Below are 17,136 nucleotides of genomic sequence, written 5' to 3'. Positions count from 1 at the left end.
AAAAATTTATACCTTATCAATTACATGACCGTTTATTGATTCATTTTCTTCCCTTTCGGTAACTAAAAACATTTATCAATTTAGCCCGAAGAGAATTTGGAGGTGCATTGAAATGCAAATTCATTATAGATTTATATAATTAATCATCTTATTGTTTTTTCACTGCACTACACAAAATAGTCAGATTTTCCTTCCATCTTATATAACTTTATATAATCCTTAATGATTCCTGACTCCCTCTTTTCATCATACTACGACCCTAGGAAAAAGCTTCTCTACTCTTTTTTTTTCTTTTACTAATTCCACTCCAATTGATTCACCTTTTATCTTTTTTTTTTAGTATTTGTTCTCTATGTACAAAAATGTCCACAATTGATTAATGCATCGCTGTATACTTTTTTTCTCATCAATTTTTTTTTTAAATATAGTTTTTACATAGGTCATACGGTTATTATTCCTCTCCTTCGGCTTTACCTCCTTTTAGACACTAGTAAATAGAGTTTATTAGAGTTTTATACTTTCACAAATAAAATGCCACAATTATATAATTTCCTTATATTCACTTCCTTATTTAGTATTTTATCCTCTCTTTCTCTCACATCGAGAAATGAGTTTATTTATTATTATTGAGTTCGTGCTGGTTTTGAGGTCGATTCTTTTTCCTTTATCTCATTAATACCAAAATTTCTACTGATAAAGTCTTCGTGTGATTCGCACAGAAACCGTAAAAAATGATCAGTTTTCCATTTCCTAATCTTTCTCCGCTTTCGCTGATATATCAAGAGATTGTGATTAATAAAATGTTTGCGGTAAAAAATGATTGTTTGCAAAAATGTATCTCTAATCGCTATATATTTTGTGGTTTTTCATTACTTTTTTTCTTTATCAATCTTATTTTATAAAAATATATAGTACATTACAATTATATTGGTTGTCTATTTTCCATTATAGATTTTTTCTTTTCATTCAATTAAATTGATTTTCTCTGCATTTGCAATTCCTTAAAAAATATCCTTCAAGAATATTACTTTTTATTCATTCTTGTATTAGCCTGAAAGATAGTCATTTTTGTGTGTGTTTTTTTCTTGTAAAAACGTTGGGAATTGGAAGCAATTATTTCATATTTTTTATAGATTACTAAATGGATTCATCTACTGGTCTTGCAAACAACTACAAATTTCTTCACTACTTGTCCAGATTATCATTGAAAGTCACCCTAAACTCCTCACTTAATTACGCAGTGATACGAAAGAGTCCTAAAGTGCGCAGTTAAAACACGGATAATTCCTCGGAAATCTTCACTTTTCCTTCTTCCTTTTACCTTTTTTTACTTTTTTGGTTTTGGCAGTGAATTTTCACATGATAAGGATTCTTCTTGTTTCGCGATAAACATCGAAAAAGCGCGCCTCGCGTGCGGTTTTGATGAAAATTCGTCGTCAGTCGCAAAAGAAAAAACACAAAATTACACAAAATATTATAATTATACACATGAAAAAAAAGAGAAAATAATTTACGCAAAAGACTTCTTCACACTTAAACAACTAAATATAGGAGCTAATTCTAAGATGTTGATAGATGATAAAAAAGATAAAAATGATTCTCTTTTCACCTTCTCCTCATCATTAATGATAAAATATATTATAATGCTTTCTTGATGGTTTTTTTGTAGAAAAATGTGCGATGCGTAATTCTGTCGTAAAAGAATGTTTAGAAAAGTCGTCATTCTCTTGTGCAGTCGCGATTTGTTCTCAGCTGTGTTTCTTTCTTTTCTCTCTCTCTCTTAAAAGTATGACTCGATTTTACAAATGATTGTTTGGGCGTCCCTTTAAGGCGATACGTACGGCGGTGGCTTCCTGTATGATGGCGTGACTGGGGACTTTCCTCGGCTCTCCCGTCCGCCGATAATCACGGCCGGCGGCGGCACGTACTCATCCACATCCTCGTTGTCACCTATTTACGCGTCAAAGATAAGAGATTCACTCAATTTCTTGCAATTTAACAGTCATTTGGCTCATTTCTTACCATCTGGATTGGTGCTATTGTAGGATGGCGGCAGCAATGGAGGCTTCTCATCTTTGAGAATCACCGGAGATTTATTCCCAATCTCTGGCTTCTCATCGAGTTCATCCTGGAAGATCACTGGAATGCCTTTGGAGCGGAACGATCGCCTCTCCTCCTCATCCCCGAGCTCCATCTTCCCCGTCAAGCGTCGTCTGTGCAGCACACAAGCGATGATGGACGCGAGCAGCAGCATTGCCAGGATGATCACAGCCGGCAGCACGAAGGTCAGCAGGTAGTCGTCCTTGAAGGTGGGCGCGGGCTTGTCCTCCGTCTTGATGGGCACGAAGGGATCGTGGAACGTGGTGTCAGTGCCCTGACAAGTGCCAGCCGGAATCAGATTCACACTCAGCAGATTGAACTCCGTGCCAATTGTGTCACGCACGCGATTGCGCACGGAGGCGTCAGAGTGCATCAGGACATTTCTCAGGACCTCAATCTCATCGTGTGGACACATGTGATGAAGGCGATAAATTGTGGTGTTGTAGAAACTGACGAGAGTGTGTCCAGAGTGATGAAGAGCGCGAATTGATCTCACCTGCAAAATCAGTAAAGCGAGATTAGAGAGATTTATCTCTTGTCTTTTGTGCATCTTAACATATATATGTGTGGACAGAAACCTGAATGTTAGCAGTTGAGACATCACCAAACACTTGGGCAACTCTCTCGATAAATCTCCGTTGAGTGGCTGAGTTGTTGAAGTTGTCATTGGAAATGCCAAGAGTCATCTCGAACAGTGCGCTGTAGTCTCTCTTGGGTGCATGATTGACCACCACAACCAGAGCGTCAGTCGCCGTGAGTCCCTCCCGATCCTCAGCCACGAGGAGATACTCGCGCTGACCAACATCTGCCGGCTTGGGAATGCCATAGAATTCCTGATTCTTCGAGTCAAACTGCAGCCAATGCTTCGCATCGAGCTTCGATCCTTCCAGCGACAACAGAGACAGCCTCAGATTCGTGCCATCTTCCGGATCATAGAACGTGTCCTGCGGCACCTGGAAGATCAGCAACTGTCCAACAGTTGCATTCACTCTGTCCACCTGATTCCTCGGCACCGGCGGGAAGTTCTTTGAGATCGTTGGCGTGGGTTTCGCCTTGGGCACAGCTTGCTTCTGACACGGTCCAATTGGCTGTCCAGTGACTGACTTGAGCGCAATCTCCGGCAGAAGAGCGTCCGAGAAGGCTCTCGTGTGCAGACGCTTCACCAGATTCTCCAGCTCCTCCTCAGAACATCTGTCCTTGGGCAGGGTTTCGTTGGTGTAGACAAAAGTGGCGGAATTGGGATCTTGCTGACTGTGTCTAATCTCCCGGACAATCACGCTGTTCATGTTGGCGTCGCCCATGGCTGACACAATGCCTCGCACCACCTTCATCTGCCAATCCACGCTATTGCTGAACTTCTCATTCAGGCGAATCCCAATGCTGATCTCATGATTTGCACTCCTGTGCGATTTGTGCTGCTGCACGGAAATGTCCAGCGTCTCCGTGACACTCTGGCCAATGCTGTCTGTCGCATGCAGACGATACTGCCAACGTGACACAGCGTCCTCAAGAGGCCTGGCGAGAGGGAAGAAGCAGAAAAATCACCAAAAAGTCATAAATTCCATTGAATTCTTTCCCAAAATTTACAAGTCATTGGGGAAAACGCAAAGAAAATCCAGGTCAATTTATCGATTTTCCAACAACAACACTCCAGAGAATTTCAACGACATTTCGTATTTATCATAATAATCTCTTTCGCAATATTTTTTTATTCCTTTATAATCCAGAATAATTAAATTGGCAGAACAATTGTAAAGTCCTCAACGGTTGATAATCTTTCTTGTTCACGTATTTTGGAGAAAATATTACACAAATCCTTCTTGGCATAATTCCAAAATCTCTCAACAAGCAATGGTTGTTATGTGTGCTCTTCTTGTGCTTCACACGAAACAAAGATTCTCTCTCTCCTGTAATCCATTCTGGAGAGGAAACTCTTGAAGGGAAAAAAAGGAGTGGAAAAGATGCCTTCCGGATTTATAACTTTCAGCATTTTCCACATTCTTGGGAGAAAAAAATTTACACCCGTTGGCAATTCTTTTAGCCCATCTTTTGTGTGACCTTTTAAAGACAATGCAAGGAGTTGAATTGACATAATCCTTTTAAAGTGGTGAAGATGAGTTTATGAGTTAAGGAAAGTTCTTTGTGTATTTGATGAATAAATGAGCGTTTAAAGTCTGTATTTGATAATCAATTAATTAATGTCATCTCAACACTTCTCAATTCTTCTTTTAAGAGTTAGTTTTCAACATAAACTTCCTCAGGCGAGTTAACTTTCCAGGAACAATTCCTGAAAATCTCACCACAAAAGACAAATAATTGGACGAAAAGTTCAATTGAAAATCAATAGAAATGTCAAGGCAAGAGAGATTTTCACCCATCGAAGAGACAAAAGTCAAATAAACCAAAAACTAAATGGCAAATACTCACAGTCCATAAATTTCTCTTGTATCCACATTGAATTGAATCCAGGAATTGGCTTTCAGGGGATGATCATTCTTGTCATACAGCGCTAATTGCAAATTATTCCTATCCTCATCGTCGTAGAACGTCTCCAGGGGAACGTGGAGGCTAATTTGCGAATGTGATGATAACATGGGCCCAATTAGTGTCACACGTTCAGCTCAATTTCCCACGGAAATTGCAGGTAAATTGCAATTGGTCTCACCTGAATGGTTTTCCCGCGGTGAGCGCCTGCTTCGGGAGGCGATTCCTGATCACGGGTGGCTTGTTCACCGCCTCTGGCTCGAACCACTCAGTCGTCGTGACCACTTTTTCGGTGGTTGTCGTGGTGAGAAGTGGCGTTGTTGTGGGCGCACTGGAGCTCTCAGTTGTCGCCGAGGCCGTGGACACAGGATCATAGACAGAAGTCCGCGAATTCTCATCCTCATCGTCATCATCATCAATGTCATCTGATGATTCTGTCGTCGTTCCCACTCGCGGCACATAAAACCGTGTCTCTGATCCTGTCCTCACCGGCGGCGTTGTTTCCACAGCCACTCGCGTAGTCTGCAAATCACAGAGCGATGTAATAACATAAGTGAATTTATGGGCTTTTGTGTGAAAATTAAATTTTGTCCGCAACATTCAACGGACAAATAACACAATTTTGCACGAGCGTGTAAAATGTAAATTTATTATTTCAGGAATGGAAAATTAAAGGCTTTGCCAATGGGAAATCCCACTGAAAATTCCATCAAACTAAAATATTTACTCTTCAAATACATCCTGCCACCCGAAATCGAATTAATTGACAACATATTATTTTTGCATTATTCAAATTTTGATAAATTCATCAAAGCATGATTAATTATTTGCGTAAATTGAAAATGGAAATGATACACAAAGAAAAAAAAAACATATTTTCCCGCCCTGCGAATGCGCTGATGGTAATTAATTCAATTTCAAGTCAATTTACTCTCGAAGGGTGGATAAATTCATGTATGACTTCATCTCACCTTCTCGTCTGCGACACTTGACGGCGTGGTTTCCGGGAATCTGTGTGTTGTTGCCGGATGAAGAGTGACTCCTGGAATCACGACGTCAGGCAACTCTTCACCATCCTCCTCGTCAGCTTCCTGCACAGCGGGAAAGAGGAAGAGAGAGAGAAAGTGAGGTGAGAAAAGTGTCCCGGAAATTGATTTGTGATTGAAAAAAAAAACTCAAAATCTGTGCTGAAAATCAAAAGAATCGCATTAAATTATATAAAATCTGTACAGAATTAACAGAGTGGTTTTGTCCCGTGGAAATTCACGATATAAATATTTATATATATGTATATATATGGAGTGTGTGATTCGAGAGATAGAGAAGGACTTTTTCGTGAACACATGCAATATAACGTTAGTAACTTGTGTGCATGATTAGGAGACAAATGAGGCTGGCATAAGCATAATTAGTCACTCATGGCTTTGGGGGTATTTGTTTCTCGGGAGAAAGGACATCTTCACAACAGAAACCATTTCATGGTGCAGCAAAACAACTTCGTGTGATAATTTTGTGTATACAAAAAGGGACCAACAAATGATATTACAAAAATATATAAAATAAAACCTCACACAGTGGAATTTAATAATATAAATTCACGAAGTCTCACTGCAACGCGTGTGTAAAATTGAATCCCAAATTGATTCCTACAATTAACTCCTTAGCGTGTCTTGTTGCCAAGTGAACATCGCACAAGGCGTCACTTTTTGAGCGCCTCGCGCGCTCCCGGGAAGATACTTGGCGGACGCTCTAATTGTCTCAACCCCCACAAACTCCTCCTACAATAGTTCCAAGGGGTTGGAATTGAGTGCATCGGCTTAATGTGCCGGAGAAGAAGGTGTGAGACTTTCTTTCCGAGCTTCGCCTCATGCGGGGTGGCAATTAAAATTCGCAACTTGAGGGAATTATTTGAAATTCGTGGCTTCCACATCAGCGCAAGCTTTCCCTCCGCGCGCCTCGGGAAGTGCAGAGGAAAATGTAATCGATATAGAGTTGATTATTGAGTGAGAAAAACTCCGCACGAATTCCATTGTTGAGCGCAGCATAAATTTCACTCTGTCTATATATATAGTGAATTCCCTTCTTTGTCAGCTTCGGGAAAACGAGAAGAAAATTTATAATTGGAGTATAAATTGAAGTGGTACTTTCCAGTTGCTCGAAAGTATTTAAAGGGAAGAAAACTCATGATAGAAATCAACTTCAAGAGAACAAAACGTCCGCCAGAGTATTCTTCTCGTGAGCTTTTTGCCCCGCCCCAAATGGCACTCCCGGAGTGGGCTAATGGGTGGCAGAGTGGCTGCGGGAAGTCCCAATTGTAGGAATCAATTTCATGTGACGCCGGCGGGTGTCCTCTGGTCGCGGTGGTTGGTCTTGAGGGTCTCCCCCGAACGCCGAGCGTTCCCGGTTTTCTTACCTTGACCGTGGCACTGGCTGTCGTGGCGGTGAATGCATTCGGGGAGGACTGGGTGGGTGTTGGCGATGCCAGGGAGGTGGAAGTGCTTGTTTGCTCTGGCTGTGTACTCTCTGTGCTTGCCAGAGGTGTGCTTGGGGTGGTCTGAGAGTCACGGAATGTGCTTTTTGTGGTCACCTCGGTCGATTCACTTGCCGTTTGGCTACTTGTCACTGCCTTTACCTCATGCCCACCCGACGCCTTCGTCACTGGCCTCCACACATCCTCACCACCACCTCGACTGATCTCCGTGGTCACCGTGGTGCTGGCCACATGGGCGGCCGTGGTGTCGAAATCTTTCCCATATCTTGGCCTCATGCCATCTTTCCTCATGTGGGACACATCCTCAATCACATAATCATCCTCAATGCCCTTCTTCCCGGCCAACGTGACCGGCAGCTGTGTCGTGTGGCGCTGCGTTGACGGTGACAGAGTCGATGGCGTCGGCAGAGGCTTCTTGATGATCTCAATTTGCTCATCTTCCGGAATTGTCTCGATAATTGGCGTGATAAAGTCATCATTATCGCTCTCCTCCGCCACATTGTATGTGTCCGGAAAGATGCCCGTGGGCTTCTTCTTCTTCGCACTCTCCAATATCTTCTCCAGCTCCTCCTCATTCTCCTTAATCTTGCTCATATTATTCTCTATTGTCTTTGAAATCTCCGACTCCAGAATTGACACACTCTCCCGAATATCGGGATCGAGATTGTCAAGCACTTTCCCCGCCGTACTGTCCGCCACCAATTGAATATGAGGACCACCGTGTGTCTGAACTGTCTTTGTCAGACCAATTCTACTATCGCGCTCTAAAATCTGCGATGGAAGCAATAAAGAGAGAAAGAAATAGACAAGAAAATTTTTCGTAAGACTTATTTACAATCCTGCAGAGATTCTTTTTGGTTTTCAGAGAAAGATTGAGAGAGAGAGAGAGAGATTCTGCCAAATGTTCTACTGCGCTACACAACCTTTGTTGGGTTGTAAGAAAATTCCCACCGCCCAGAAGAAGAAGAAGACGAAGAGAGACGCTCAATTAGAGACCCACAGCCTTTACATGTACACAGAAGTACAAAGTGTTAAGGAGATTCTTGTGGCGTGTATATTTGTCAATAAAGAAAGGAGATAAAAGCTTTTACTTAATTAACCCTTTTCCTCCCCTTAACGACCTCTACGACATTTTACACAAAGAAGATACACATTTACTTTCTTCACAGGCACTGAAAGAAATTCACAAACATTCTCTACTTAATTGTAAAGTTCTCTATAGAGCTTTTAAGTTCTCTCACTCTATTCATTCCTATCATTTCCTCTTCTCCCGCCTTTGTGGAAATGCAATCAAAGAGTAACCACTAATAGAATCTTCTGAAGGGAAAAGAAACCACAGAAACTCTTCTCCACTGGATATATCTTTCCTCCCAGTGTCCGGACAATGTAGGGTGGATTTTATGAAATTAAACTACATCACATTATATTTCTGTATTGAAAATTGTCAACTCTCTCGAGTCTCACTCTTGGACCAATTCTAATTTATCTTATGACCCACTTGTTGGCACAAGAAATGCCCCTGAAAAGGTAAGGAAAAGTGGTTCTCCCAACAAATCACAAGGGTGGGAAAAAAATCGATTGAACCCCCGAAAAGAAAAAATCAACCCACCCAAAAGCTATCGATATAAGCAAAGATTAAACATCGTTCACCTTTTATCCGATGCTTTTTTTTATCTCCAAACCACCCTCGTAAATCTCTTCAGTGGGGAAAATTAGTGTGAAATTTCACGTAATATGCAATTTTATTTACACCTCCCGCGCCAGTATTGATTGAGCAATTTTCCCCTTCTCAACAAACTCGCCACAGAGATTTTTTCCAGGGGAAAAATTGGTGTGTAATACATAAAAGTGGATAAAGTGGCTTTTGAGCCGCTCATTCTTTCAATGTGGCTCAAAAGAAAGGGAACAGAGATAATAAAACATGTAGAGGAACAATTTTACTTTCATTTAAGGGGGAAAAGGATAAGCCTTCTCTCCTTGGCACGAGTGGAAAAGAGAAGAGAGAGAGGAAACAAATGATTGTTAGTGTAAAAGGATGATAAAAATCACAGAGAGGACAAAAAAAATCAAAGAATTATATAATGTCATTTATCACAAAAATAAATGGAATGGGAAGTTTATATATAATGAGTAATTATGAGCGAAAAAAAACACAAGAAAAACGCAAAATACAGACAGTAATAATAAATGTAAGTGAAAAAAAACACCACACCAAATATGATGATGATTATGAATTGAAATGACCCAAAAAGATGGTCATTTCAGGAATGATAACAGGGACATCAAATTATTTATATTAATGCCACAGAACACACTTCGAAGACCACACCTTTTCTGAGCTTTTTCCATTAACGGCAACACATTTAACAGTAAATATATATATATAAGGGAAGAAAAAAACGGGTAACACTTTTGCTACAGCACTTTGCATGAATTGCATCTTTTTCTCTCGGTTTTTCGTGGATGATAAGGAGGAAAATAAATTTTTGATTTATATTCACATGGTTGGCAAAAGGGCAGAAGTACAACATTTCTTCCTTCTGCCACTTTGGGAGGATATTTTGGACTATATTTGGCGGGCTACTTACGTTGGTATCACCATGATGTCGATGTGCATGTGTTGATACGGTTGGCACTTCGGTTATTTCCTCTCTGGCAGCGTGAATATAGGGAAAAGAACGAAGGGAAATAATGAGATTTCTCACCAACAACACTCATTCTTATGGGGCAATTTTTTCCTGTGACTCCCCAAGCAAACGACACACGGGAAACGTGGAAAGGAAGTCTCTATCGGTGCTCAGAGTTGTTGAGGATATTGATTAGAGAGAGAACTATGCTTATTGATTTGCCTATAATCTACATGTTTTCTTCGTCACAACAACAACTCTGAAACACGGGATAAGAAAGTGTTCGTGCACAAAAAGCCTCAAACGATAAATATTCTCTTACTCTTGTTCACATGGTGAAAAATTGAAAGAGAAAAAAAAACAGGATAGAATTTTGAGAGGAAAGCATATAAGAGAGCGTAAATGGCGGGAAATAGGAAGGAATTCTTCCCGAGACAAAAAAAAATAGCAAAATAGAAAAAGGGTGAGGCAAAATCCCACCCATATCGAATGGCTGGAATGAAATTGAAACTAAAGTAAGTAATGATATATAAAATATGTTGTCTGAGGAAAAAATTTCCGCACAAGTGTGGGCATATTTTAACTCCATCGCATGGCAAAGACGAAGTGAGGAGGGCAAAAAAGTCAGCGATAAATCACTTGTCGCTGTGACAGGGGATCGAAGGGCAGGAAGAATCAAAAGTGGTGAATAATAAATCTTCTCCCAGCTTCCGTCTCTTCAATTTCTCAATGCGGCACGACTGCGAAGAAAAAATGTTCAACCCTCGTGCTAAAACCCCATCTTGGCGAAGAGTATAACACACGAGGAAAGGGGATTAAAAATACAAAAAGCTCCGCGTTGGATTTTCTCGAGAGTGCGTGTGCGTTTGCGGGATGAAGAATCACTGGGGAGAGAAGAATCTGTCTGCGACAACAAAACTTACTCGTCCTCGTCCTCCTCGTCATAGTATTCATCATACTCATCCTCGCCGGATCCTTCCGTTTCGCGCTTTGTCCGCGGAACTCTGTGTGTGCAGGGAGAAAAAAAGGGAAAGGAAATGAAATGATGTAATTGAGGCTCTTCTGAAATTGCGGCATTCAATTTGGTGGAATAATTGAAGGGATGGCATAATCACCTATTGCTTGCACGTCGTCTATTCACGGACCACCACTCAAAGTCCAGGCCAGAGATATCCGCAATGGTGCCATCCTTCATCTGTTCCGCAATTTGATTGGCAATTAATTTGCCCGTGGGGAAGAGTTCATTGTCGCAGCCCACCTTTTTGGAGCAGCAGAGAAGGACGGGAAAAATAAAAGAAGAAGCATTGATGAGCGAAGGAACGCATAAACAGTCGAGAGATTCTGATGGTAAAAATGGACTTTTGATGAGACGCGCGATGATGGTGAATAAATTGTTCACTGAGAGAAAAGAAGTGAAAATCTCTAATGTCATCTCAATATCCTGGACTAACTGTAATTCAGCCGTCATTTCAAACATATAAGATGTGAATCTAAGATTTCACAGTGGAAGTTTTATGAAGTGCTTCAGGGCTTTTTTTCTTCTCTTCTTTTCTTTCCCTCCCAATAAAAAAAATTCACATTAAGACGAACAATATAAGATATTAATATTTCTGAAATGTGAGCTTCTTTCTCATAAATCATTAGTTACTTACCACGAATTCTATTCGTCCTACTTTCTTGCCAGAACCCACATTTGGCGCACTCGGACCGCGACTCGATGAATATTTTACCATTTCGTAAATGTCACGCCTCGAAATGTCGTCAAAGTGGAAAAAATTCTGCAATAGAACCGAAGAGAGAGAGAGAAACAATTAACATTTATCAAAATTATCATCCACAATATATTTCTATTAGTCACACAGTTGAGAAATTCCACCCCCCCTAAATTGGCAGAGTCTAAAGGACTTTCTGCAAATTCATGAAGTAATTTCCTAATGATATTCCTTGTTGTGTGTGTGCTGGAGTTGTTATGAAAATTTAGGAGATTTTCACTCCAAAACATACCTTTGGGATCATGAAGAACCGGGAAAGCTTATTTACAGCTTTAGTCTTCTTATTGTCAACAATATTACTCCAACTTTGTGATTTCAGCACAAGTGAGAGGAGTATTTTGCTCTCCGAATGGGGACATTGCGATAATTCCTGAAATATTAATAAGAGGATTTCCCCATGAGAGGAAATAATCCAAAATGTATTTGTCTGCACTGGGAGAATTGCTGTGAGATTTTCCTCACCTTTTCATAGTGCGTATTTTTCGTCGGTCTCACCGTCTCTGCAATCTGCTCCACTGGCTCCGTGAAGACAAGCTATGAAGGATGACAAAGAAGACATATAGTAAGATTTTGTGAGATAAGAAATCTCTTCTCTTTCTCTCTTTACTAATTAAGATTTACGGGCTGCATTGATTTATGACAAATGGAAAAATGAACACAGGAAGATTTCATTAAGAGATTCTCAAAGGTCTGCATTTAGCACGTTTCTCAGCATTCAGCACACTCCATTCATTGGGGATTTAAAATAAAAATCTCGCGTGGAATGTATCTGAGGCCTCTTCTATATGGCCTCAGCTCAACTCTTTTATCTCTTCTCCTCTCGCGCTCTCTTCAAGAGGACACAAAAACCAACATCGCGCGCCAATAATTGAGTTTGTTGGGAGGCAAGAAAAAAAGAAAAACACTCTCTTATGATTGTAGATAATAAAGCGCACAAATAAGTGTCTTGTTTTAAGTGCTGTAAAATCTCTGGTTGAATTAGAGACACACTCCATAAGTGAAATTATTCTACGCCATGGCACTGCAAGTGACTACAAATGAAAGAGAGCGACTCTTGCGACGCGATGCTTTTCACTTTTCTATGAAAATTACAGAAGAATGAAATTTTGAACTTTTACACAAAATTATAGAAACAATGCTAACTTGTGTGCTATCAAAGATGGGAACGTGATTCAAAAGGAAATCCTTTTTCTTATTTTTCAATTGATACATTTTCAGCACTGAAGCTTGATTTTCTCTATAGTGGGTGCAGTTGAAAGAGAATCTGTCTGTAAGTGGAAACCCCACAAAATCCCATTGAAAACACACACCCAAATGTTTTTCTCCAACAGAACATCACACTCTTCACAAACTCCCACCATCGGTGATATTTTGAAGCATTTCGCATTTTTCTGTGCATGATTTTGCATCTTTACAGCATTTTCACCATTGCGAGCATTCTTCCGACAATCGAAGCAATATTTCAATTAAAATGTCTCTCTTTCTCTCTCCCCAGTCAATTGAATGCTATGCAGAATTGGATTTATCTAATTGGTATGCAACACTGCGGAGTTCAATGAAACATTATACTTTATGTTGTGTATTATTAAACACGCAGACAGAATTGCATGAAGGGGGGGGAGAAGTTGATGGACAATGAATCGATTTTGGTATAGAGAATGAAAATTGTGATTAAATAACAAGTGTTCCACTTAAGAGCTCTTTTCATTACAAAGCCTCACACACAATTTATTGACTTCTCATTTGATTGAATTAGCAGGAAAATCTGTGCATCTCTCTCTTCCACACCATTGGCTGTGTAAATTTGGGCAAAAAATATAAAATAGAAATTGGATCGTCAGTCAGCGTGAGTTTGGTGAATTTTTATCCGAGCGAAAGGGTCAGGAGGTGTGAGTGATGTCTGTACCTGCGGAATAGGGTACAAAACACAGTCCGCCCATTTAATCCCTTCGACGCGACACACACACACGGATTTGAAGTTATGCCATCACCTTTGACAAGGCACTATGGCAGCAATTACGGGGACATTCGATCAATAACTCATCAGGGAGCCCAACCACGTACAAATCCATATTATTCTCCGCCTCCGAAAACCCTTGTCAACAGCCCCTAAATCGGCCCCTTATCCTCACAAGTCTTCTGTGCGCTCCTTGCCAGAAAATTGACGGCATATGCCTCACAGATAATTGATTAATTATTGAGGCATTTCCTCAAAGACACACAAAACATACACTCAAGAGACATTTTGGCCCATCATCGGAGGACTCCTCACCTTGCCACAGATGATGCCTTGTGGAAGATGTGAAATATTCAAATGATCGGTTAATGGAAAGCAAAGTTATTTGCAGTGCTGAATTTTGTCAAGTTGCGACACGCAAAAATCAATAACTTCTACTCTTCTTACTCAGCTACGAATGCCCAAACACACACATACAGATAAAATATTTCTCATATTTTGTGCTGTTAAATTACAAGTAATTTACTTTGGAGAAGGAGAAAGAGAGGGAAGAACTTCCTTGCGTGTCTCAGAAATTCATAAAACTTTCAAGCTCTCGACAGCTTTTAAATTTTGGACGCTGGCAGAAAAGCACTAAAGTGGGCTTTCTGCCATATGCGAACAGCACACAACTTTTCGAAAACACTCATTGTTTATCGCATGAGCTTCAGAAGCAAGTCTACACCTCAATTTTAGAAGCTTCCCGAGAGAAAGTAATCTGCTGGAAGCAGATAAAGTGAAGTCAGTGGAAGTCTTTTGCGGGGAGTGTTAAAATATTGCTTCTCTAACCAAACAACAATTTCTGGATGGATTGAAATCTCGACATTTTTGTGGCTGTGAGAATTTTCAAAGAAATTATCACTTTGTTTCTGTTGTTGTGCAATAGCTTCCCATTGAAAATCTCTCTTGTGTGTGTATGATTTCCATATGCGCAGTTTGTCTTCGTTGCAAAAAAGTCTGTATTTCTGCAATTTTCCCCCAAAGCGCACAGAGAGGCAGAAAGACAAAGCATGTTTTGGGAAGGGGAAAAAATTCATCAGGAAATTCTTCATCTTACCTGCAAATCCTCCTCGTTATTTGCATTCTCAAATTGAAAGTCATGCTGAGCCGTGGCAACAATTAAACTCCCAATCGCAATGATGATGCTCCACTGAAGATGGCTGCTTTTAGCATTCCTTGAGATCATTGTCGCTCTCAAATTGTCGCACAAGCTGGCAATGTTAGAGTTGTTCTCTCACGACAATTGGTGTCCTTCCAACAGAAGCCACAGCGACTGGACGTCAACTTCCAATTGAATATTGTTGGCAATCACACGAAAAAAAGTGATGATTTTTCGTTGAACTCTCGCCACACTAAAGCATCTTGGTTATCTGTTTTGTAGAAAAAGGGGGAGAGAAAGAGAGGAGAAAGAACATTAAGATTGTGGTGTATTTTATTAGTTACTAAAATAATGGGAGAGGTTAAATGTCGCCTATTAATCATATGAATCATCACGCATTTAGACATTTTTCCCCGATGAAATCCTCTCTCACAGAGAGCATTCCATCAACAATACAAGACTTGTTATTCGGATATGAGAGCATCAAATAACAGTGTTACAACTCCCATCGTGATGCAGTGTAATTAATTAACAGTCTACATATATTTAGAGGAGATGATAAATAAATTTGATACAGCCACTTGCTTTTCCCCAGCACACAACATATCTCTGCACGCCCTAATGCCCGATTGTCTTTGGCTGTGCAGAGAGAGAATCGTCGTTGATGCAGAGGAAATAAAGCAATCTATATTCATAAGGCAAATTTTGAAGTGGTTATATCTTATTAGGGGGCGAATCAATTACAGATAAATATATACAACACAAAAAGAAGAGACAGAAAAAAAACCACAAGGACTTTTTCATTCTCTAATTTCAATATATTCGCCCAACCGCACACAACATCCACAAAACCATCTTCATTCATATTCAAGTCACGCCAAAAACACAAGAATTACAAATTCAATATGTTTTCCTGTCAACATGATTTTCTAACTGAAAGTTTTTCACCCTCCGCGCACAGAGTCTTCTATTAATTTTATTTGTATGCTCTAAGAATCCCTCCTTTCGACTGAATAATTCCTGTCTCTGGCGCGGTGAAACTCTTCAAGACAAGATGAATTTCGCAATGTTCCTCCACGCGAAATGTGAATTTCTGCAAATATGTTTCCAATTACCATTTGCTCTTGAGATGAATGTCTTTTGTCATTCTCTCTTCGTGCTATTTAAAGCTTTTACGATAATTACACGATTGTAAATAATCTTGAAATTTGAAATCTTAGCTATTCACAGAGCCTTCAAGTTTCTCATCTATTCATGAAACACCCTAAAAATATAATGTGTAAAAGTGCCCAAAAGTTCCGTGAAAATCTCTTTTCACCCACTTCCGCATCTCATTTGAAAGGTCAACCACACGCAGAGGTATAAATATTACGAAATGTTGTGTGAAAGAGACTAATTTTTCGCTAATATCTCGGTCATATTGCGAGTCAACTCAGTGAAGGTCTATAAATAAACACTTCACTAAAACAGTATTATTTCTTTTTTACCACCACCGCACGCCCATTGTCGAGTGATATGGTCTTGACGGAGGCAAAAAGACGTTTCAGTGTGACTAAATTGAGTCATAATATGCAAATGCTGAGAGGCACAGAGAGTATCGCGCGCGCCACATTTGAGCAGGGGTTGTGGAAAATAGGCTATTTCCACAGTTGAGTGCAATTATAAAATGGGTCAAGAGGGGTGGGGGGAGAGGAAGACATTATTTCAGATTACAATCGCTCTGGCTGTTCTTTGCCCTTTTGACAACTCTCTGTGCTCAACGTGTGTGTTTTTGTCTATTTTTTCTAGTCAGCTGTTCACCAAGTCTCTCTCTGAATGGGATTTGAGTGATTTTCGAGACAATTTGTCTATGGCGAGAATCTAGGAGTGGCTCATGAGCCCATCAATGCGGCGACGAGGGCAAATTGACTCAAACACAACAGCAACAAAGTGGCAAATGAATTGGCGCCAAGGTTCAATAACTCCATGAGGAGTAGCCATATGGTCGGCTTGACGATCACACAAGGGGAGATTCTGAGAGAAGAAGAGAGAGGAAAAAAGTGTTTGTGGATGGAAATACTCAAATAAGAATGATGAGTATTGCTCTGCATTTTAAGTATTTGCATATTTGAGCAGAGTGTGTCTTTTGCTCTCCCCTAAAACGCCTTATGAGCCACGCCACTTGACACTCTCTCAATTATAGCGTCAAATGAAGCGCTAAATAGTCTCTAAATTTCAAAGCATCCCAAAAACCCGAAGATAGAGGCTCACAAACTTGGTCCCAGAACAAAGACCGGGAGAGCTGCAGGAGACAAACACCATGGGAAGAAATTACTTTTCTCATTGCATGGAGGCTTCATTTCGATCGAGATAGGAAGCCATTATACGCTTAATGTGTAAATCGTGAGGTGACAAGCCATAAGAATAATCCCTGAGCTCAACATACACAACTCCAACGAAAGTCAATTTATCCATAAAAGGCGGTATTTGGTCTTGTAATGGAATAAAAATTCTTGAAATGCGACGTTTTACTGGCTGAATTGCAGTGCTAAATTTCAAATCAGAAGCCTAATATCATGAGATTTCCG

General features: G+C 40.2%; 1 protein-coding gene across 1 annotated transcript; it reads right to left on the bottom strand.

Annotated features, from left to right (window-relative positions):
• Positions 1–5: 5 nt before the first annotated feature.
• Positions 6–14,742, bottom strand: LOC132257147 (uncharacterized). The gene is made up of 13 exons (XM_059753933.1): positions 14,528–14,742; positions 11,937–12,008; positions 11,707–11,844; positions 11,355–11,480; positions 10,818–10,960; positions 10,626–10,706; positions 9,664–9,727; positions 7,065–7,846; positions 4,766–4,861; positions 4,528–4,668; positions 2,679–3,615; positions 2,023–2,596; positions 6–1,950 (listed from the first exon to the last, which is right to left on the bottom strand). The coding sequence occupies exons 1-13, from the start codon at positions 14,654–14,656 to the stop codon at positions 1,826–1,828; spliced, it is 3,408 nt and encodes a 1,135-aa protein (XP_059609916.1). The 5' UTR covers positions 14,657–14,742; the 3' UTR covers positions 6–1,825.
• Positions 14,743–17,136: the final 2,394 nt, after the last annotated feature.

This window comes from Phlebotomus argentipes, unplaced genomic scaffold, assembly GCF_947086385.1.
Source record: "Phlebotomus argentipes unplaced genomic scaffold, Phlebotomus argentipes genome assembly contig_42, whole genome shotgun sequence".
NCBI lineage: Eukaryota > Metazoa > Arthropoda > Insecta > Diptera > Psychodidae > Phlebotomus > Phlebotomus argentipes.
Note: the sequence above shows the minus strand (reverse complement) of the source record. Positions and strands in the feature narration are given on the sequence as shown.

Bases quoted from the DNA above. Each gene is read 5' to 3' on its own strand.
- LOC132257147 (XM_059753933.1), bottom strand. From the start codon at position 14,656: ATGATCTCAAGGAATGCTAAAAGCAGCCATCTTCAGTGGAGCATCATC. The intron at 11,845-11,936 runs GTGAGGAAAATC...TTAATATTTCAG, and splicing joins AAAATACGCACTATGAAAAG to GAATTATCGCAATGTCCCCA. The intron at 7,847-9,663 runs GTAAGTAGCCCG...CTTCCATCGCAG, and splicing joins GACATCATGGTGATACCAAC to ATTTTAGAGCGCGATAGTAG.